General features: G+C 39.7%; 2 protein-coding genes across 2 annotated transcripts; both read right to left on the reverse strand.

Moving 5' to 3' along the window:
• Nucleotides 1–535: 535 nt before the first annotated feature.
• LOC140561371 (cation channel sperm-associated protein 4-like) lies at nucleotides 536–17676 on the reverse strand. Its single transcript, XM_072686539.1, has 16 exons — nucleotides 17519–17676; nucleotides 16570–16579; nucleotides 12667–12807; nucleotides 11745–11818; nucleotides 10703–10859; nucleotides 3464–3625; nucleotides 3234–3293; nucleotides 2889–3029; nucleotides 2579–2680; nucleotides 2379–2467; nucleotides 2073–2202; nucleotides 1795–1931; nucleotides 1451–1589; nucleotides 1089–1291; nucleotides 801–963; nucleotides 536–682 (listed from the first exon to the last, which is right to left on the reverse strand). Exons 1-16 carry the CDS (start codon nucleotides 17674–17676, stop codon nucleotides 536–538), a joined length of 2013 nt encoding a protein of 670 aa, XP_072542640.1.
• Nucleotides 17677–18747: 1071 nt separating this feature from the next.
• LOC140561372 (cation channel sperm-associated protein 4-like) lies at nucleotides 18748–21785 on the reverse strand. The gene is made up of 11 exons (XM_072686541.1): nucleotides 21675–21785; nucleotides 21445–21504; nucleotides 21100–21240; nucleotides 20790–20891; nucleotides 20591–20679; nucleotides 20285–20414; nucleotides 20007–20143; nucleotides 19663–19801; nucleotides 19301–19503; nucleotides 19013–19175; nucleotides 18748–18894 (listed from the first exon to the last, which is right to left on the reverse strand). Exons 1-11 carry the CDS (start codon nucleotides 21783–21785, stop codon nucleotides 18748–18750), a joined length of 1422 nt encoding a protein of 473 aa, XP_072542642.1.
• Nucleotides 21786–22208: the final 423 nt, after the last annotated feature.

Raw genomic sequence — 22208 nt, forward strand, 5'->3', positions numbered from 1 at the left:
TCCCTCACTGCTGGTGTTCACCAACAGGTTCTTTGGTTGCCATCATAACAGGCACGGACAAGGTTTTGGCAACAGCTATGAACAGTTGCTTCCACAACTGAGGTCTTCAACAAGGTCAATTCTGAATCAGTGTCTCCAACCTCCTCCAGAACATGTGAGAAGCTCCCTTGGAGATGAGAGTTCGGAGATGAAAATCAGAGTCCTCTGCCAGCTTTCCCTGGCAGACACAGACTACTCGTTTGGGCCTGTCAGGTTTGTCTGGCAGGTTTAGCTGCCACCTGATTCAACTCATCAGATGGTGATCAGCTCACAGCTCAGCACCTCTCTTTACCAATGCATCCGAAACACGCAGCCACAGGTCAGACGACAAGACCTCAATGTCGGTAACTTACCTCTGACCCAAGGTGCTCTTTTACCAAGTACACTTATAAGCAACCTTGTGTTTGAACGTGCTGTTTGTTATGGACAAACTGTGACTAGCACAGAAGTCCAATAACATCCCACCAAGGATCAATAGTCAATGCTTCAGCATGACTTAATTACTATGGGTCACGGACATTACTGAAGACTTGCTGCGCAACAGGGAATCGGTCACAGCTTCTCTGGCCAGCCTGCGAATCCCTTCCTGCACCAAACCTTCACCAAACACGTCAGTTGTTGTCCGTGAATCCAGAAGGTTGGCCTGAAACAGAGAAGAAAGCTCAGAGTAAATAGAAGTCTTATTTCTAGAGGAACAAGATACACTTCTCATCTGATTACGGTGCTTCAAGTGTTTGTGCTCAGTAACAGTATTTCTTCACCTCTTCCAGAGCGATGAAAGTGGACAGAATATCTCCAGCCTGGCCAGAGGCGATGTCATCACCCAACAAGTTGTCCGTCAAGGTGGTAGCCATCTCTTTTTCCCTCTGGGCCTGGAGCTCCCGCTCTTTATTGACGGGCAGGTTTCGGACCTCTTCCACAATCCTGGATGAACACATTTACAGTCAGAGCAGTTCATCATTCTACGGTCCAGGCGGACCTTTTCGTAATAGCCGTTGACAGACTGAAAGTAAAATAAGGTGTTTATCAGCTGTGCTGTTGAACCTTACTTTATCAACTTCTGACGAATCTCCTGGAACTCTTTCTCATTCCTGTCGATGGCTTCTCTTAACAGGACGAGATTCTCAAAGTTCTCCAGAGTCAGGTTCGTCAGGCAGCTGTCGTGCCACGGTGTCTGGCGCTGGGTCATGCTGGTTTTTGCGACCACTTCATCCACATGTACCAGATCCTTCTGGGATTCATCTTCTTCTGACTGTTATTAAGACAAAAGTTTTAGTTGGAATAAAATAAGAGGAAAATCATGACTTACATGCAGACAATATTAATATGTTCAGGTAGAGTAGGGGGTTAAACTGGGTATTTGCACGCTGTTGTTCTCAGGAGGTGAAGCTAGGATGTAAAGCAGGCTTACCTTAGTGGAATCCGTTTCCACAGCTAGTTCTTGATTGGTGATAATCACAGAACTAAAAAAGTTAAGGAAGATGAACCCACAGCTGAAGATGAAGATGAAGAAGTACACCAACGCAGCATAGCGAAGTGCTTCATCCACACTGAAATGGACAGAATATTAAATTAGACAAAACTGTCAGCAGAGTGGCTATAAAATATGAATCTTCACCAAATACAAACGTGCCAAAACAGATGGACGTACACTGAAGTTTACTGCACTCGCATATGTTCACCTAGTGTTCTCTTTCAGAACTGACACTTTTACTTATTTAGTTATAGTCAGAGATCCAGACAAGAGCTGCTTACCCCTTAAATCCATAGTAGATTTTAAACCAGCCATTCTGGGTGATGCAGATGAACAGAGTGTACAGGGCTGTAGGGAAGTCTCCAAAAGCAGATGGAACTTCATCCCCAAACAGCATCACTCCACACAGGCCAAACATCTAGAGCACAATCAATAACAGAGCATTTCAGACACAGCGTACAGCATTTCACCATGAACAAAACACAAGTACAGAGACCTTATCTTTTGGATCGTTTCTGAGATTTTATCATACAAATACGAATTGTGGAAGAGCACATACCACCATGAAGCACATGATGAGGATGAAGATGTTCAGCAGTGCAGACATGGAACGGGCGATGCTGTTGAGTGCTCTGGAAAATCCCTCGGAAAAAGCAAACAGCCTTACACTCCGAAAGAGTCGCAGCGTTCTGGAAAAGGAGAAAAGAAAGAAGCACAAATATTGAACAGTTACAAACTGTGAGCTCAGTCTGAACAGATACACCATCACTCTCCTCTTTTCCATCCTTTTATGAGGAACACTGATCTAGATGAAAAACCTGAGGAGTTTTAAAATGTGGGAACACGTCACTGTAATTTTCCTCACCTGATGATCCTATTTTGGCTTGGGGGCAAGAATCTGTACCCCACCATCAGACCCAGACTGACCAAGAAATCCAGGACATTCCACCCACTCTGCAGATACAGAAGAAATAATGATCAAATAAGACTTGATGAGACACAGCAACCTTCTACAAGGAAAATATGGATTAATAGAAGTAAACATTTTGAGAAAAAAAACAGTACCATCCAGAAAATCCTGAAACCGTAGGTGAACTTGAGAACAATCTCTGAAATGAAAGCGGTGAAGATGATCCACTCCCAGATCAGGAATGCAGTCTCATGGTCCTGAAATTACAGTCAGAAAGAGAGTGGAGTTTAATATACAGGGTTTCTGAAAGTACACTCAAACACAAGTACCAGAAACATCACCTGTCCTACAAAACACACTGACAGAAGCACAGAACTGTACTGTAGGGTTAGTCAGTCAGTGGGAGAGGGAACATGATCGAACTGTCTGAAAATATCTGGTGACTTCAAGATTTAGGGTTCTCACCTTGGCAATCCTCGAGTTGGTCTGGACGCTGATGATGATGCAGTTGAGGAGTGCAATGACCAGGATGAGGAACTGGACAATTGGGTGCTCCACAATATACTGGAACATTGCAGAGATGTAGTTTCCAATGTTGTACTCCGTCTACATGTGAGAAGAGAAGAGTGAGAATTATTAACATCTCAGAACTTTTGGTCAGGACTCAAAGGCCCAGTGAAGAGCCAAAGCTGGTCTTATAAAGGTCTTAGGATTTATAGTAGAGCAATTCCACAACTCAGCACATGATGGATTAAACCCAGTGACTCCTTATAGTTCATTACTGAAGTGAAACTCCTTTGTCTTTCTTACATTTTCGTGGAGCAGCTCCATGAAGCCCTCTCCTGGTTCCTCCACTTCCTCCATCACGGACTGTGGTTCCAAAGAGGTTTTAGATGTTTTCTGCCCCCAAAAAGACAGACATTCATTTAGACTCTATATCCATACACACATCTTACACAAAATGTATTTACCAAAAGCTCTGGAAAGAACCTGAAAAAACAGGTAAATGGAGAAGTTTAAGAGAACAGGTAAAAAAGAACCTGGTCCACCTTGAGCATGGCGAGGTGCTTCTGGTTCTGTCTGCTGGGAGACAGAAGGGCTTTCTCCTCTCTTACTTCCTCCTTCTTCTTCTTCTTTTGGCGATCGCTCATCTCTTCTGAGACTCGATCAGCTGCTGTCTGCTCCTTAAAAGCTCCGCCGCTCTGTTCGTTACCATGGAATCTCTCTCACTCTATGACGTCATAAACGTTCCACCATCAAACGTCACCCAGCCGACAAGCGCATCTGCTAGTTAGCGCATATGCTAGTCTAGTTGGGTCACGAGGACTGATCACATGTCGTTGATCTGAATACTAAGTGATTGTAAATGGACAGAATATTCATATATGATATTATCTAGTGGTCACTGATCAATAAAAATGAAGATTAAAATATTATAATTATTAGAACAGAATATTTTTTATAGATATACTTATATTTATAGGCGGTTCACTGACAACTGTAAACATGGAGGATCAACTTCCGGTTGATAAAACCAACCCCTTTATTGCTGGAAGTGTTTCACTGAAGTCATTCTGAATTTGTGTTAACAGTTAACAATTTAGCTCCACTTTAAAGAAAAAATAATGAATATTGATGAAATATAAAGGTTTAGGTTGTGTTCGATACACTACCCGTATTGTGATATTACAGATTAGCATTACCTGAAGGAAATACAGAGCTTGCAAATAAGTAAATAAACTTTTCTGCAGCTTCTTTAAAAAAAAACTTGTCTAAAGAAAAATTTCATCAACGATGTGTTTAAAAATGAAAAAGAAGAAAATCCATAAACTAAAGATTTCATTGTTTTATAAATATAAGATATGTTACAGTCTGTTCCACATCAAACACACTGATATTTTTATCATATTTTATATTGGGAATTTACATCAACAAAAGTTACAAAATTTATATTTAGATTTCACATTTATACATTTTTATCATTATATTCCCCTCATAATAAGCACCTTCAGATATCAAACATGTCTGGGGGATTGACTGCTTATGGGGTAAGGGACGTTTATTAAATAATAAAGAAATATTTATTGAAAATTTTAAATTCATCAAGAATGTCGGACACGTGACCAGTAGAGGGCACTGATCTGCAGGTTTTTGGTAAAGACTGAAACTTACATTGTAGCCACATTAAAGTGAATACCACATTTAATGCCTGCTTATTTAATAATAAAATAATATTTAATATTTGTTATACTGCATAAATTCAATGAGTTAAGATGTGGACAGGTAATAATTTTAACACACTAAGCTACTAATCACAGGTAGGCCGGAGAGTGACAATCAGGAACTGCTGAATATTTACCTTTACATTTAAATACAGACAGTTCTGACACTCTAAGAAAGAGGAAAGATAGAAAATGAAGGCTTGTGCAGGTTTAAATATTTTCATATGTCAGATTTAATTACACAAAGTTTCATAAAGCATAAACAGAGATCAAAGAAAAACTTGAATGTAAGATCAGCGTTTGTTTTGCTGGATGTTAGAAAAGAGTTTTGGATGAAGCTTAAATACTCAAACAGAACAGGAAGTGAGAAACTGTGAATGGTAATTACTGGTACTGACCTGAGACCTGTGAGAATAGTCTCTCTATATCACAGTGAAATGAAGAGACCAGATTTACCAGTTTGCAGATGATTTACAGTACAGTAGTCTATAGTGCCCTTATTTATGTGGAGGTGATATACGACCTACAGCGCCTATGAAAGTATTCAGCCCATTGGATGGTTTCCCCTTTTATTGCTTTCATGGTCAACATCATTTTATTTTTTTTGTCACAATAATTTACAAAAGAAATTAAATTAAATTTAGAAATGGAAGGAATATGGCACACGTAAATCTTTCTAGAGCAGGGCTGTCCTCACAAACTGAGTGACCGTGCAAGAAGGAGGCTAGAGAGGAAGGCCACCAAGACACCTATGACTGGCCGGCTCTAGGCAGATTTACACATGTGTCATATTCCATTTCTGAATGATGGATTTAACAGAACTCCAGGTGAAGTTCAGTGACTTGGAAATTGTTTTGTCTCCATTCCCTGACTCACACTCACCAATAACCATTTCTCAGAGCTGTGTGGAGTGTTCTTTCTTTAGTCTTCATGGTGTCTTCATTTGTAGGGAGGAATACTGATTAACCAGTGACTGGAGCTTCATTTCTATTTTCTTGTGCATCCAGTTAAAACTGGAGAAGGTGGTTTTGTAGAAAGCTAGTTTTTTTTAATCCGACACCCTACTTTCAGTCTGATGGCTTGGGGGAAGAAGTTATTGCAGAGTCTGGTCGTGTTGGACCTGATGCTGCGGTACCTTCTTCCTGATGGCAGGAGGGAGAACAGTCTGTGTGAAGGGTGGGTGGGGTCATCCACAATGGTGGTTGCTTTGCGGACGCAGCGGGCAGTGTAAATGCTAATAATAACTTACCTCAGCAGTGCTAATAATTATTTACCTCAGCAGTGCTAATAATTATTTACCTCAGCAGTGCTAATAATTATTTACCTTAGCATTGCTAATAATTATTTACCTCAGCAGTGCTAATAATTATTTACCTTAGCAGTGCTAATAATTATTTACCTCAGCAGTGCTAATAATTATTTACCTCAGCAGTGCTAATAATTATTTACCTTAGCATTGCTAATAATTATTTACCTCAGCAGTGCTAATAATTATTTACCTTAGCAGTGCTAATAATTATTTACCTCAGCATTGCTAATAATTATTTACCTCAGCATTGCTAATAATAATTTACCTCAGCAGAGCAAATAATTATTTACCTCAGCATTGCTAATAGTAATTTACCTCAGCACTGCTAATAATTATTTACCTCAGCATTGCTAATAATAATTTATCTCAGCATTGCTAATAATAATTTACCTCAGCAGTGCTAATAATTATTTACCTCAGCAGTGCTAATAATTATTTACCTCAGTAGTGCTAATAATAATTTACCTCAGCAGTGCTAATAATTATTAAACTCAGCACTCAGCAGTGCTAATAAAAATTTACCTCAGCACTCGGCAAGTGCTAATAATAATTTAATCTCAGCAGTGCTAATAATAATTTACCTCAGCACACAGCAGTCCTAATAATAATTTCATCTCAGCATTGCTAATAATAATTTCATCTCAGCAGTGCTAATAATAATTTACCTCAGCAGTGCAAATAGTAATTTCATCTCAGCATTGCTAATAATAGTTTACCTCAGAGTATGCATAATAATTTACCTCAGAGTCTGCATAATAATTTACGTCAACACAACTAATAATTATTTACCTCAGCAGCGCTAATAATTATTTACCTCAGAGTCTGCATAATAATTTACCTCAGCAGTACTAATAATTATTTACCTCAGCATTGCTAATAATTATTTACCTCAGCACTCATCAGTTCTAATAATTATTTACCTCAGCAGTGCTAATAATTATTTACCTCAGCATTGCTAATAATAATTTACCTCAGTAGTGCTAATAATAATTTACCTCAGCAGTGCTAATAATTATTTACCTCAGCAGTGCTAATAATAATTTACCTCAGCAGTGCTAATAATTATTTACCTCAGCAGTGCTAATAATAATTTACCTCAGCAGTGCTAATAATTATTTACCTCAGCAGTGCTAATAATAATTTACCTCAGCAGTGCTAATAATAATTTCATCTCAGCAGTGCTAATAATAATTTACCTCAGAGTCTGCATAATAATTTACCTCAGCAGTACTAATAATTATTTACCTCAGCAGTGCTAATAATAATTTACCTCAGCAGTGCTAATAATTATTTACCTCAGCAGTGCTAATAATTATTTACCTCAGAGTCTGCATAATAATTTACCTCAGCAGTACTAATAATTATTTACCTCAGCATTGCTAATAATACTTTACCTCAGCACACAGCAGTCCTAATAACAATTTCATCTCAGCATTGCTAATAATAATTTCATCTCAGCAGTGCTAATAGTAATTTCATCTCAGCATTGCTAATAATAGTTTACCTCAGAGTCTGCATAATAGTGCTAATAATTATTTACCTCAGCAGTGCTAATAATAATTTATCTCAGTAGTGCTAATAATTATTTACCTCAGCAGTGCTAAAAATAATTTACCTCAGCATTGCTAATTATTATTTACCTCAGCAGTGCTAATAATAATTTACCTCAATATTGCTAATAATTATTTACCTCAGCACTCAGCAGTACTAATAATTATTTAGCTCAGCATTGCTAATAATAATTTACCTCAGTAGTGCTAATAATTATTTACCTCAGCAGTGCTAATAATAATTTATCTCAGCATTGCTAATAATAATTTACCTCAGTAGTGCTAATAATAATTTATCTCAGTAGTGCTAATAATTATTTACCTCAGCAGCGCTAATAATAATTCCATCTCAGCATTGCTAATAATAATTTCATCTCAGCAGTGCTAATAATAGTTTACCTCAGAGTCTGCATAATAGTGCTAATAATTATTTACCTCAGCAGTGCTAATAATAATTTATCTCAGTAGTGCTAATAATTATTTACCTCAGCAGTGCGAATAATAATTTATCTCAGCATTGCTAATAATAATTTACCTCAGTAGTGCTAATAATAATTTACCTCAGCAGTGCTAATAATAATTTATCTCAGTAGTGCTAATAATAATTTACCTCAGCATTGCTAATAATAATTTATCTCAGTAGTGCTAATAATTATTTACCTCAGCAGCGCTAATAATAATTCCATCTCAGCATTGCTAATAATAATTTCATCTCAGCAGTGCTAATAGTAATTTCATCTCAGCATTGCTAATAACAGTTTACCTCAGAGTCTGCATAATAGTGCTAATAATTATTTACCTCAGCAGTGCTAATAATAATTTATCTCAGTAGTGCTAATAATTATTTACCTCAGCAGTGCTAATAATAATTTATCTCAGCATTGCTAATAATAATTTACCTCAGTAGTGCTAATAATAATTTACCTCAGCAGTGCTAATAATAATTTATCTCAGTAGTGCTAATAATTATTTACCTCAGCAGTGCTAATAATAATTTTTCTCAGTAGTGCTAATAATTATTTACCTCAGCAGCGCTAATAATAATTCCATCTCAGCATTGCTAATAATAATTTCATCTCAGCAGTGCTAATAGTAATTTCATCTCAGCATTGCTAATAATAGTTTACCTCAGAGTCTGCATAATAGTGCTAATAATTATTTACCTCAGCAGTGCTAATAATAATTTATCTCAGTAGTGCTAATAATTATTTACCTCAGCATTGCTAATAATTATTTACCTCAGCAGTGTTCATAATTATTTACCTCAGCATTGCTAAGAATTATTTACCTCAGCAGTGCTAATAATAATTTATCTCAGTAGTGCTAATAATAATTTACCTCAGCAGTGCTAATAATAATTTCTCAGTAGTGCTAATAATAATTCCATCTCAGCATTGCTAATAATAATTTACCTCAATATTGCTAATAATAATTTACCTCAGAGTCTGCATAATAATTTACCTCAGCAGTGCTAATAATTATTTACCTCAGCATTGCTAATAATTTACCTTAGCAGTGCTAATAATTATTTACCTCAGCAGTGCTAATAATTATTTACCTCAGCAGTGCTAATAATTATTTACCTCAGCATTGCTAATAATTATTTACCTCAGCAGTGCTAATAATTATTTATCTCAGCAGTGCTAATAATAATTTACCTCAGCATTGATAATAATTATTTATCTTAGCAGTGCTAATAATAATTTACCTCAGCAGTGCTAATAATTATTTACCTCAGCATTGCTAATAATTTACCTTAGCAGTGCTAATAATTATTTACCTCAGCAGTGCTAATAATTATTTACCTCAGCAGTGCTAATAATTATTTACCTCAGCATTGATAATAATTATTTATCTCAGCAGTGCTAATAATAATTTACCTCAGCAGTGCTAATAATTATTTACCTCAGCAGTGCTAATAATAATTTACCTCAGCAGTGCTAATAATTATTTATCTCAGCAGTGCTAATAATAAGTTTAAAATTAAACTATTCCACAGTCTCACTCACTCACCTCCAAACTAACCAAAATAAAGAAAAAACACACAGGATAAATTAGATTTTTGTAAATTACATAATTTATATCATGTGGGTCTACACAAAGCATTAAAGTAATGAAGTTATGGGTGGAGCACAGGCCGTTAATATGAGTGCAGACAAGAGAACAGAGCCAACCCCTACTGTACAAATCCTACACAGAGTGAGTGGAGACTGTAGAAGCTAAACATTACATTAAATGAATGAAAAAACACCCAAAACCCCAATTAATATAACATTAGTGCTAACTCATCATCTACTGAGGGACAAGTTCATGAAATATCACTCCTAATTTTCTTATTAATAATACATTTCAGTAAGTAGTTTCACCAAGCTGCCCTGAAACCATCAACATAGCTAACAGTAAGTTAGCTAGCTAGTGCTAGCTTCATAGCCGTCTTCTCTGAAGTAACTTCATGTTATTCAGTATTTTTGAGTTTGATTATAACTTCACTAGCTAAGTAAACTGTCCATAATGCAGTTTATTACATTTATGACCATGTATCTCATATTTAGCACATAACACAATATTTGACCCTCTTTAAAACGTTAGCTGGTTAATTCTGAATATTCAGCTAGCTCGCTAACATGCTAGCTTATTAGCGACTAGCTACGCGTTTTACAAAGTCTCAGCTAGCTAGCTGATACCAAATTAAGCAAACAAGATAGAAAAGGCGGTTATCAAATATATTTATTTTGAACAATATTTACACTTATATCCACAGTAATCTTACAATATCCACACACCCCAGCGTTGTCACAAAGTGCAGTAATGACGAGGCTGTGTAGTTTTTTTCTTTTAACTGTTTATCTGAACATCAATCTTCTTTCCATCAGGTCAAATTCCACCTATTTCTCCTTCCTCGCCCTTCTCTTTCCATCCTCGACTGCTTAACCTCTCTCCATCATCTTTCTGCTGCATCTCTATCTCTATATCTATCTCTCACTATTCATCTTTTAGACCAGTTGCCAGATGTCCACCTCTGTCCTTCTGTTTTTAACAGGAATATAAAATAAAAGGTTGATAGAAAACAGAAGGTTGGCCTGAAACAGAGAAGAAAGCTCAGAGTAAATAGAAGTCTTATTTCTAGAGGAACAAGATACACTTCTCATCTGATTACAGTGCTTCAAGTGTTTGTGCTAAGTAACAGTATTTCTTCACCTCTTCCAGAGCGATGAAAGTAGACAGAATATCATGGCCAGAGGCGATGTCATCACCCAACAAGTCGTCCGTCAAGGTGGTGGCCATCTCTTTCTCCGTCTGGGCCTGGAGCTCCCGCTCTTTATTGATGGGCAGGTTTCGGACCTCATCCACAATCCTGGATGAACACATTTACAGTCAGAGCAGTGCATCATTCTACGGTCCAGGCGGACCTTTTCATAATAGCCGTTGACAGACTGAAAGTAAAATAAGGTGTTTATTAGCTGTGCTGTTGACCCATACTTCATCAACTTCTGGCGAATCTCCTGGAACTCATTCCGGTCAATGGCCAAACTTAACAGGACCAGATTTTGTCAAAAGTCAGGTTCGTGAGACACCTGTCATGAGACTGTGTCTGGCGCTGGGTCATGCTGGTTTATGCGACTATTTCCTCCACATGTACCAGATCCTTCTGGGATTCATCTTCTTCTGACTGTTATTGTGACAAAAATAATTCAGTTTGAATAAATATAGAGAAAGAAAAATGACTTATATGCAGACAATATTAATATGTTCATCTTGCGTATCTTTAAGTAGGGGGTTAAACTGGGTATTTGCACACTGTTGTTCTCAGGAGGTGAAGCTAGGATGTAAAGCAGGCTTACCTTAGTGGAATCTGCTTCCACAGCTAGTTCTTGATTCATGATAATCACAGAACTAAAAATGTTCAGGAAGATGAACCCACAGCTGAAGATGAAGAAGTACACCAATGCAGCATAGCGAAGAGCTTCATCCACACTGAAATGGACAGAATATTAAATTAGACAAAACTGTCAGTAGAGCGGCTATAAAATATGACTCTTCACCAAATACAAACGTGCCAAAACAGATGGACGTACACTGAAGTTTACTGCACTCACATATGTTCACCTAGTGTTCTCTTTCAGAACTGACACTTTTACTCATTTAGTTAAAGTCAGAGATCCAGACAAGAGCTGCTTACCCCTTAAAACCATAGTAGATTTTAAACCAGCCATGGGTGATGCAGATGAACAGAGTGTACAGGGCTGTAGGGAAGTCTCCAAAAGCAAATGGAACATCATCCTCAAACAGCATCACTCCACACAGGCCAAACATCTAGAGCACATTTAAAGACAAAGCTGTTCACACACAGCGTAGAGCATTACACCATGCCCAAGAGAAGGAGCGGGAGATGCTGTTGAGTGCTCTGGAAAATCCCTAGAAGAAAGCAAACAGCCTGACACGCCGAAAGAGTCGCAGCATTCTGGAAAAGGAGAAAAGAAAGAAGCACAAATATTGAACAGTTAAGAATTGTAAACTCGGTCTAAACAGATACATCATCACTCTCCTCTTGTCCATTTCTTTATGAGGACCATTGATCTAGATGAAAAACCTGATGAGATCTTAAAATGTGGGAACACGTCACTGTAATTTTCCTCACCTGATGACCCTATTTTGGCTTGGGGGCAAGAATCTGTACCCTTGATCAATCTAAGAGCCAGATTGATCAAGAAATCCAGGACATTCCACCCGCTCTGCAGATACAGAAGAAGTAAAGATCAAATAAGACTTGATGAGACATAGCAACCTTCTACAAGGAAAATATGGATTAATAGGAGTAAACATTTTGAGGAGGTTCCAGGAGAAAACTGTAAAAAACAATGCCACCAAAAAAATACTGAAACCGCAGGTCAATTTGAGAACAATCTCTGAAATAAAAGCGGTGAAGATGATCCGCTCCCAGATCAGGAATGCAGTCTCATGGTCCTGAAATTACAGTGAGAAAGAGAGTGGAGTTTAATATACAGGGTTTCTGAAAGTCTCAGAAACATCACCCGTCATCACCTACAAAACACACTGATAGAAGCACAGAGCTGTGCTGTAGAGTTAGTCAATCAGTGGGAGAGGCAACATGATCGGACTGTCTGAAAATATCTGGTGGCGTTAAGATTTAGTGTTCTCACCTTGGCAATTCTTGAGATGGTCTTGGCGCTGATGATGACACAGTTAACCAGAGCAATGACCATGATGAGGAACTGGAGAATGGGATGCTCCACAATATACTGGAACATTGCAGTGAGGTAGTTTCCAATGCTGTACTCAGTCTACATGTGAGAAGAGAAGAGTGAGCATTAATTACAAGCCACCTCAGGTTCTCATGCTAGGAGACAGAAGGGCTTTCTCCTCTCTTTCTTCTTCCTTCTTCCTCTGATGATCGGTCATCTCTTCTAACGGAGCGGTTAAAGAAGCTCCTCCATCAGAAACACGTCTGTCTGAGACTCGATCAGCTGCTGTCTGCTCCTTAAAAGCTCCACCGCTCGGTTCATGATGTTGATCTAGATAGAGAAGTAACTGCAAGGTGACAAAAATTAAATAATTTAAAAATATATAAAACTATACAGCTCTGTGCAGATGTTTTAGATATCTGTGATAATTAAGAGTTAAAAAGCGGCTTTTCTGAGCAAGTGTTTATTTCCTCAGTAAAACATTAATATTAAAATAAATACTAATAACATTCCTATAGAAAGTTGTGGTTTTTCATCACTGTGTTCATTAAATCATCTCCAAAGTTCTCCTCATGGGAGTGTAGTATTATTTATAGTTATCATCCAATACAGGGCGTTTCTAGACTAGTTTTACCTCTGCTTGTCTAATCATTTTACTAGTTAATAAGAAGAAGAAGATTATTATACTAGTAATATTGCTGTCACTCACATGTATGAACTATTCTCTTTGCTGAATAAAACTACATGTGAAATAGTGATGTCATCTTTGCATCATCAGCTCATGTTAGTTGGAGAAGCCAGGCTTTTTAATGAGGAGGTTACTGCTATATTGGCGAGCTCGCGACGCTCATTTTACAAGCTTGTGTTATCAGAGCCTCTTTCACTAGCTAGCAGAAATACAGCCTATGCTAACGCTACTGATGCCTTTTCTTTACTGTTCTCATGTGTGTGTTGGTAAGTTATCCGCTTATAAAAGGCCTTAACTAAAGCACACACAGCTCTGAGCTGCATTACCTTGTCTGTTGAGTGTCTGACAGCATTAGCTGCTCAAGCTTTTGAACAGACTCTGGGGCATTATGGGCATTATTGCACTGCTGCCACCTACTGGCTGAGTAGATCACTGCAGGATGGAAGTGGTGTACAGGTGCTCCTAATAAAGCTAAAGTACGATTTACATTTTTTTACTCAAGTATAAAAGTACAAAATGCTACAAAATGGACTGAAGTCTTGTGCTGTTTGTGTTTGTGTCACTCGGCCAATGTCTGTAGGTCTGGTTGGACACTCTGCATTACTGGCTTTTTAACCCAATAGAGCCACATCAGCACATCAGCCTCACTGAACACATAGTCAGTTCATGCCAGCCTACAGAACACATGAGGGGCAGAGTTGTACTGTGTGTGAGCTGCAGATGTATTTCCTGCACTTGATGCAGGTAGACTGAGTCTTTCTGCTGCTACAGACGTACACCACATGCACAGCATCTTACACCTACTTCAGATTCTGCAGATGGTTGTTCTGTGGGTTGGGCTGAGAGGGCACCAGCATCCTCCTCCTGAATCAACAAAAATGTGATCTTCAAATTCTGAAAGATCGTTCTCTTCATCATCTCCCCAAACGTCTTTCTCTTAAAAAGTGATTTCCAAGCCCCTTTAAGCAGAGACTCTTCTCTCCATCTTGATCAGCTGTGATGCAGAGCAATACTGGCAAATCTGTTCACTTATCCATCCTAATTTGCAGGTAGGATAGAGTGAGCACATACAGAAAGGTTTCCACAAGACAGAGACTAAAATGTGCAGGAATGTTGGAGCAGACATAAACTGGACAAGAACTGAATGGCTCACAACTTGTTTTTGCTTAATCCAGAAAAAAACATAGGTTTTACTAATTGATCCAAATATGAATAAATCCAAAAATTCCAAATATTACTGTAAAATTAAATGGATTCTCAGTCATAACCAGCAGCACTGTAAAAAACCCAGGAGTTGTTTTGACTCTGGCTTCTCATTTGATGCACACATCTGTTACATAGTTAAAATGGCCTTCTTTCACCTACGTAATATTGCCAATCTGCGTAATGTACTCTCCTTACATGACACAGAGAAGCTGTGTCCTATTCTCTCGTCCCTGCACTGGTTACCAGTTAAATTCTGCATTGATTATAAAATAAATGTTTTGGCCCCACAATACCTTGAGGAACTTCTTAAACCACACAACCCATCACGTACACTTCGTTCACAACTCCTGGCTTTAGAAGAACCAACACTGGAGGAAGAGCTTTCTCTGATAAGGCTCCCCAACTCTGGAATAAACTTCCTATTGGTGTTCGGGACTCAGATAATCCATTAATGCACTGTACTGTTATCCTTGCTGATGGAGCTTGTAAGAATACTAACACATTTGGACTGTACAGCTCTCTGTTCACAGGTCCCTGATCAGTGCTGCAGTCTCTCTAATCTACTTCCTTTACAGGCTGCACATCAGTCTATTCAAACTCCTAAACACATCATCATTTTCTCTTTTGTTTTCTCTCCCCTGTGTGCTGAACTGCCCTCTGCTGTCTGCTTGCTGCTGATCCGAGTCCATTTGTGGTCGGTTGCCCTTGCCTACACTTTGGATCCTGTCCCCCTATATTACCCCCCAAATTTGAATTGAATTGACAGGTTTTCAGTGCTTGAAATGTAACCACATGCAAACACACACACACACACACACACACACACACACACACACACAAGGCTATGTAGAAGAAGGACAGAGTGTAAAAAAAAAAAAAAAGTAAAAAAGAAAAAAAAATGTTTTTTTTTTTAATGCTCCTTTTGAGTTTTTGATTTACACACATAATAACAGTCTAGATTTCAGGTCTTATTTTAGAATTCAGTTCTTTTCACTATGACTCGGGGGGTTCTGAGTTCGAATCCCGAGCCATGCCGCCTTGCCATCAGTGGCTGGAGTCCAAGTGAGCACAATTGGCCGTGCTCTTTCCTCTCATCACTCCTAAGTGATGTTGGCAGGCATAGTTCTGTTAGCTGGTGCAGTGGAGCTGCGGTTCAGCATGTTTGCGGGGGCTGGCTTCGCATGTATTGTTGGAGACATGGGTTAAGTACCCTCCGAGTGTCAGGAGCATTTCTAGGAGCTACAAACGTGTGGGTTAATTGGCAGAACCAGAATGGGAGAAACAATAGCTAGCGTGCACAACTGACTAACATTTATGAAGGCACTGTTTCCTGAAAACAGGGAGACATAAATCAACCCTCAGGAAAGCCTGTGCTTTTTCTTAATTCTAAATTCTACACACTTACTAAGACTTCTACTGTAAACACATGTAGACCACATAACGTACACGGCCATAATTAATGTGGAGGTATAAGTGACATTTAGCAGACTTCATGACAACAGTTTACCTGAGACAGAAGTTGCTGTTAGAACAAGGGTGTCCAATCCTGACCCTGATGAGTTTATCTCCAGTCCTAATCTAACACACCAGAACCAGGTCATGAAGACCTTCAGGGGTATCAGAGTATTAGAACCATGTGTTGGATATGAACTCTCATAGATCTCCAGAACTGAGCACCACTGTGTCTAAACATGGTTAGAGAGGATTTTGGAGGAGCTTGTGACACTTTCCACCTTTCTCACAGAGTGCAGTAATGACAAGGCTTTGTAGTTTTTTCTTTTCACTGTTTATTTGTACTATTCTCTTCTTTACACCAAATTCCTCTAATTTCTCCTTCCTCACCCTTCCCTTTCCATCCTCGCCTGCTCAACCTCTCTCCATCACCTGATCACCATCATCTTTCTGCTGCGTCTCTCTCTCTCTCTCTCGCTATGTTCTTCATCTTTCACACCAGCTGCCAGATGTACCTCTGTCCTCCTGTTTATAACAGGGCATAAAATAAAGACACAGAATATTAATGAAGAAATGATGAGCTCCATACAGCTGCTATCAGTGATCATTTTAGACCCACTGGTCTGTAATTAGTTTACCAGGCTCTTTTCAATTTCCTGACAATATAAACAACTGGCTATTTCTTAATATTAATATATTTTTATTTCTTAATAAAATATTTCAGAATAAAATACAGATTTTTTAAAATGTCTTTAAAAAGTATTACTTACCAGTTCTTTGATTGAAGGTCATTCAAAGAGACACCAGTTTCAAAAAAATGAACAAATAAAAGTACAGATAGAAAAAAGTAAAAAGAAACAAAACATAGAAGATAAAACCCCCCAGTGAGCAAGCCAAAGGCGACAGTGGCAAGGAAAAACTCCCTCAAAGCTGGAGGAAGAAACCTTGGGAGGAACCAAGACTCACAAGGGGAGACCCATCCTCCTCTGATCAAAACCAGTTAGAAATTAATAAACCAGGTCTCAAGCAGCTGTTATCTCCATGGCACTAGTGGCCTTCAGATCTTCACCCTGAAAAAAAATCACCAGAACAACTTTGTATTAAAATCTCAACAATAAAGAATCAAAAACCTAAACTGACTCCAAAAAGATCATTAAACATCTCCAGCTGATTCAAACACGGCTGCAGGAGTTTAAATCAGAGCCAAGAGAAATAAAAAAAAACACAAACTTACCTCATCTTACCGCTGGACTTTACTTAATGTTACCTAACAACCAGTTTCACCCAGAAGATGTTGTGGAATGCCTAATCGTCTTTTTTCATATTCTTATCCACTTCATTCAGCTCAGGGCCTGCAGTGGCAATGGGGGAAGCACAGAAACCCAGGCATCCCTGTCTCCAGCATCCCAAGGCGCTCCCAGGCCAGCCAGGAGATATAATACTTCCAGCAAGTCCAAGGTTTACCTCGGGGTCTCCTCCCAGCTGGCTGTGCCCAGTACATCTCCAACAGGAGGCAACTGGGGGGACATCCTTATCAGACGCCCCAACAACCTCAGCTGGCTCCTCTCAATGAGAAGGAGCAGCGGCTCTACTCTGAGACTCTCCCAGATAACAGAGGACATAACCTCATTTCAACCGCTTGTGTCCGTGACCAGGGTGGGGATGTAGTTCAGCTGGTAAATTGAGAGCTTTCTGAGGTCCATGCAAGAGCTTTCAGCAATTCCAGGCGAATCTCATCCACTCTAGTGCCTTGTCACTGTGAAGCTTTTTCACTACATCAGTGACTTTGGCCACAGACGAATTCTGCCTCCCTGGAAGTCTCCAGCTCAACCTTCAGGGTAGAAGGCATGTTCCTCGGCTTTAGGAGCTTCTCAAAGTGTTCCTTCTGGTGCCCAACAATATCCTCAGCTGAGTTCAGAGCTTCATCACCCTTATTGAGCACAGTTTGGGCAATGTCCCTCCTCCCCCTTCTGAGTTGTTGGAGCCTTTTCCAGAACATCTTTGAAGACACCTGAAAATCAGTCTCCATTAACTCTACAGACTCCTCACATGCCCTGGATTTCGCTTCTGCCACTGCCAAAGCTGCTACCTTATTTACTTGTCTGTGCCAATCAGCGGAATCAAGAGTGCCCCGATTCTCCTTCTTCCGCTTGACAGCCTCCCTCACTGCTGGTGTTCACCAACAGGTTCTTTGGTTGCCATCATAACAGGCACGGACAAGGTTTTGGCAACAGCTATGAACAGTTGCTTCCACAACTGAGGTCTTCAACAAGGTCAATTCTGAATCAGTGTCTCCAACCTCCTCCAGAACATGTGAGAAGCTCCCTTGGAGATGAGAGTTCAGAGATGAAAATCAGAGTCCTCTGCCAGCTTTCCCTGGCAGACACAGACTACTCGTTTGGGCCTGTCAGGTTTGTCTGGCAGGTTTAGCTGCCACCTGATTCAACTCATCAGATGGTGATCAGCTCACAGCTCAGCACCTCTCTTTACCAATGCATCCGAAACACGCAGCCACAGGTCAGACGACAAGACCTCGATGTCGGTAACTTACCTCTGACCCAAGGTGCTCTGTACCAAGTACACTTATAAGCAACCTTGTGTTTGAACGTGCTGTTTGTTATGGACAAACTGTGACTAGCACAGAAGTCCAATAACATCCCACCAAGGATCAATAGTCAATGCTTCAGCATGACTTAATTACTATGGGTCACGGACATTACTGAAGACTTGCTGCGCAACAGGGAATCGGTCACAGCTTCTCTGGCCAGCCTGCGAATCCCTTCCTGCACCAAACCTTCACCAAACACGTCAGTTGTTGTCCGTGAATCCAGAAGGTTGGCCTGAAACAGAGAAGAAAGCTCAGAGTAAATAGAAGTCTTATTTCTAGAGGAACAAGATACACTTCTCATCTGATTACGGTGCTTCAAGTGTTTGTGCTCAGTAACAGTATTTCTTCACCTCTTCCAGAGCGATGAAAGTGGACAGAATATCTCCAGCCTGGCCAGAGGCGATGTCATCACCCAACAAGTTGTCCGTCAAGGTGGTAGCCATCTCTTTTTCCCTCTGGGCCTGGAGCTCCCGCTCTTTATTGACGGGCAGGTTTCGGACCTCTTCCACAATCCTGGATGAACACATTTACAGTCAGAGCAGTTCATCATTCTACGGTCCAGGCGGACCTTTTCGTAATAGCCGTTGACAGACTGAAAGTAAAATAAGGTGTTTATCAGCTGTGCTGTTGAACCTTACTTTATCAACTTCTGACGAATCTCCTGGAACTCTTTCTCATTCCTGTCGATGGCTTCTCTTAACAGGACGAGATTCTCAAAGTTCTCCAGAGTCAGGTTCGTCAGGCAGCTGTCGTGCCACGGTGTCTGGCGCTGGGTCATGCTGGTTTTTGCGACCACTTCATCCACATGTACCAGATCCTTCTGGGATTCATCTTCTTCTGACTGTTATTAAGACAAAAGTTTTAGTTGGAATAAAATAAGAGGAAAATCATGACTTACATGCAGACAATATTAATATGTTCAGGTAGAGTAGGGGGTTAAACTGGGTATTTGCACGCTGTTGTTCTCAGGAGGTGAAGCTAGGATGTAAAGCAGGCTTACCTTAGTGGAATCCGTTTCCACAGCTAGTTCTTGATTGGTGATAATCACAGAACTAAAAAAGTTAAGGAAGATGAACCCACAGCTGAAGATGAAGATGAAGAAGTACACCAACGCAGCATAGCGAAGTGCTTCATCCACACTGAAATGGACAGAATATTAAATTAGACAAAACTGTCAGCAGAGTGGCTATAAAATATGAATCTTCACCAAATACAAACGTGCCAAAACAGATGGACGTACACTGAAGTTTACTGCACTCGCATATGTTCACCTAGTGTTCTCTTTCAGAACTGACACTTTTACTTATTTAGTTATAGTCAGAGATCCAGACAAGAGCTGCTTACCCCTTAAATCCATAGTAGATTTTAAACCAGCCATTCTGGGTGATGCAGATGAACAGAGTGTACAGGGCTGTAGGGAAGTCTCCAAAAGCAGATGGAACTTCATCCCCAAACAGCATCACTCCACACAGGCCAAACATCTAGAGCACAATCAATAACAGAGCATTTCAGACACAGCGTACAGCATTTCACCATGAACAAAACACAAGTACAGAGACCTTATCTTTTGGATCGTTTCTGAGATTTTATCATACAAATACGAATTGTGGAAGAGCACATACCACCATGAAGCACATGATGAGGATGAAGATGTTCAGCAGTGCAGACATGGAACGGGCGATGCTGTTGAGTGCTCTGGAAAATCCCTCGGAAAAAGCAAACAGCCTTACACTCCGAAAGAGTCGCAGCGTTCTGGAAAAGGAGAAAAGAAAGAAGCACAAATATTGAACAGTTACAAACTGTGAGCTCAGTCTGAACAGATACACCATCACTCTCCTCTTTTCCATCCTTTTATGAGGAACACTGATCTAGATGAAAAACCTGAGGAGTTTTAAAATGTGGGAACACGTCACTGTAATTTTCCTCACCTGATGATCCTATTTTGGCTTGGGGGCAAGAATCTGTACCCCACCATCAGACCCAGACTGACCAAGAAATCCAGGACATTCCACCCACTCTGCAGATACAGAAGAAATAATGATCAAATAAGACTTGATGAGACACAGCAACCTTCTACAAAGAAAATATGGATTAATAGAAGTAAACATTTTGAGAAAAAAACAGTACCATCCAGAAAATCCTGAAACCGTAGGTGAACTTGAGAACAATCTCTGAAATGAAAGCGGTGAAGATGATCCACTCCCAGATCAGGAATGCAGTCTCATGGTCCTGAAATTACAGTCAGAAAGAGAGTGGAGTTTAATATACAGGGTTTCTGAAAGTACACTCAAACACAAGTACCAGAAACATCACCTGTCCTACAAAACACACTGACAGAAGCACAGAACTGTACTGTAGGGTTAGTCAGTCAGTGGGAGAGGGAACATGATCGAACTGTCTGAAAATATCTGGTGACATCAAGATTTTGGGTTCTCACCTTGGCAATCCTCGAGTTGGTCTGGACGCTGATGATGATGCAGTTGAGGAGTGCAATGACCAGGATGAGGAACTGGACAATTGGGTGCTCCACAATATACTGGAACATTGCAGAGATGTAGTTTCCAATGTTGTACTCCGTCTACATGTGAGAAGAGAAGAGTGAGAATTATTAACATCTCAGAACTTTTGGTCAGGACTCAAAGGCCCAGTGAAGAGCCAAAGCTGGTCTTATAAAGGTCTTAGGATTTATAGTAGAGCAATTCCACAACTCAGCACATGATGGATTAAACCCAGTGACTCCTTATAGTTCATTACTGAAGTGAAACTCCTTTGTCTTTCTTACATTTTCGTGGAGCAGCTCCATGAAGCCCTCTCCTGGTTCCTCCACTTCCTCCATCACGGACTGTGGTTCCAAAGAGGTTTTAGATGTTTTCTGCCCCCAAAAAGACAGACATTCATTTAGACTCTATATCCATACACACATCTTACACAAAATGTATTTACCAAAAGCTCTGGAAAGAACCTGAAAAAACAGGTAAATGGAGAAGTTTAAGAGAACAGGTAAAAAAGAACCTGGTCCACCTTGAGCATGGCGAGGTGCTTCTGGTTCTGTCTGCTGGGAGACAGAAGGGCTTTCTCCTCTCTTACTTCCTCCTTCTTCTTCTTCTTTTGGTGATCGCTCATCTCTTCTGAGACTCGATCAGCTGCTGTCTGCTCCTTAAAAGCTCCGCCGCTCTGTTCGTTACCATGGAATCTCTCTCACTCTATGACGTCATAAACGTTCCACCATCAAACGTCACCCAGCCGACAAGCGCATCTGCTAGTTAGCGCATATGCTAGTCTAGTTGGGTCACGAGGACTGATCACATGTCGTTGATCTGAATACTAAGTGATTGTAAATGGACAGAATATTCATATATGATATTATCTAGTGGTCACTGATCAATAAAAATGAAGATTAAAATATTAGAATTATTAGAACAGAATATTTTTTATAGATATACTTATATTTATAGGCGGTTCACTGACAACTGTAAACATGGAGGATCAACTTCCGGTTGATAAAACCAACCCCTTTATTGCTGGAAGTGTTTCACTGAAGTCATT

This window comes from Salminus brasiliensis, chromosome 8 (genome assembly GCF_030463535.1).
Source record: "Salminus brasiliensis chromosome 8, fSalBra1.hap2, whole genome shotgun sequence".
Lineage (NCBI taxonomy): Eukaryota > Metazoa > Chordata > Actinopteri > Characiformes > Bryconidae > Salminus > Salminus brasiliensis.

Excerpts from the sequence above, each read along its gene's own strand:
- LOC140561372 (XM_072686541.1), bottom strand. The coding sequence starts at position 21,785 with ATGAGCGATCACCAAAAGAAGAAGAAGAAGGAGGAAGTAAGAGAGGAG. Across the intron at positions 21,241-21,444 it reads TGGAGCTGCTCCACGAAAAT|ACGGAGTACAACATTGGAAA; the intron begins GTAAGAAAGACA and ends TCTCACATGTAG. Across the intron at positions 18,895-19,012 it reads CTTTCATCGCTCTGGAAGAG|GCCAACCTTCTGGATTCACG; the intron begins GTGAAGAAATAC and ends TCTCTGTTTCAG.
- LOC140561371 (XM_072686539.1), bottom strand. The coding sequence starts at position 17,676 with ATGTCCTCTGTTATCTGGGAGAGTCTCAGAGTAGAGCCGCTGCTCCTT. Across the intron at positions 3,626-10,702 it reads CTTTCATCGCTCTGGAAGAG|AGCGGCGGAGCTTTTAAGGA; the intron begins GTGAAGAAATAC and ends GGTAACGAACAG. Across the intron at positions 1,932-2,072 it reads TCATCATGTGCTTCATGGTG|ATGTTTGGCCTGTGTGGAGT; the intron begins GTATGTGCTCTT and ends ATTGTGCTCTAG.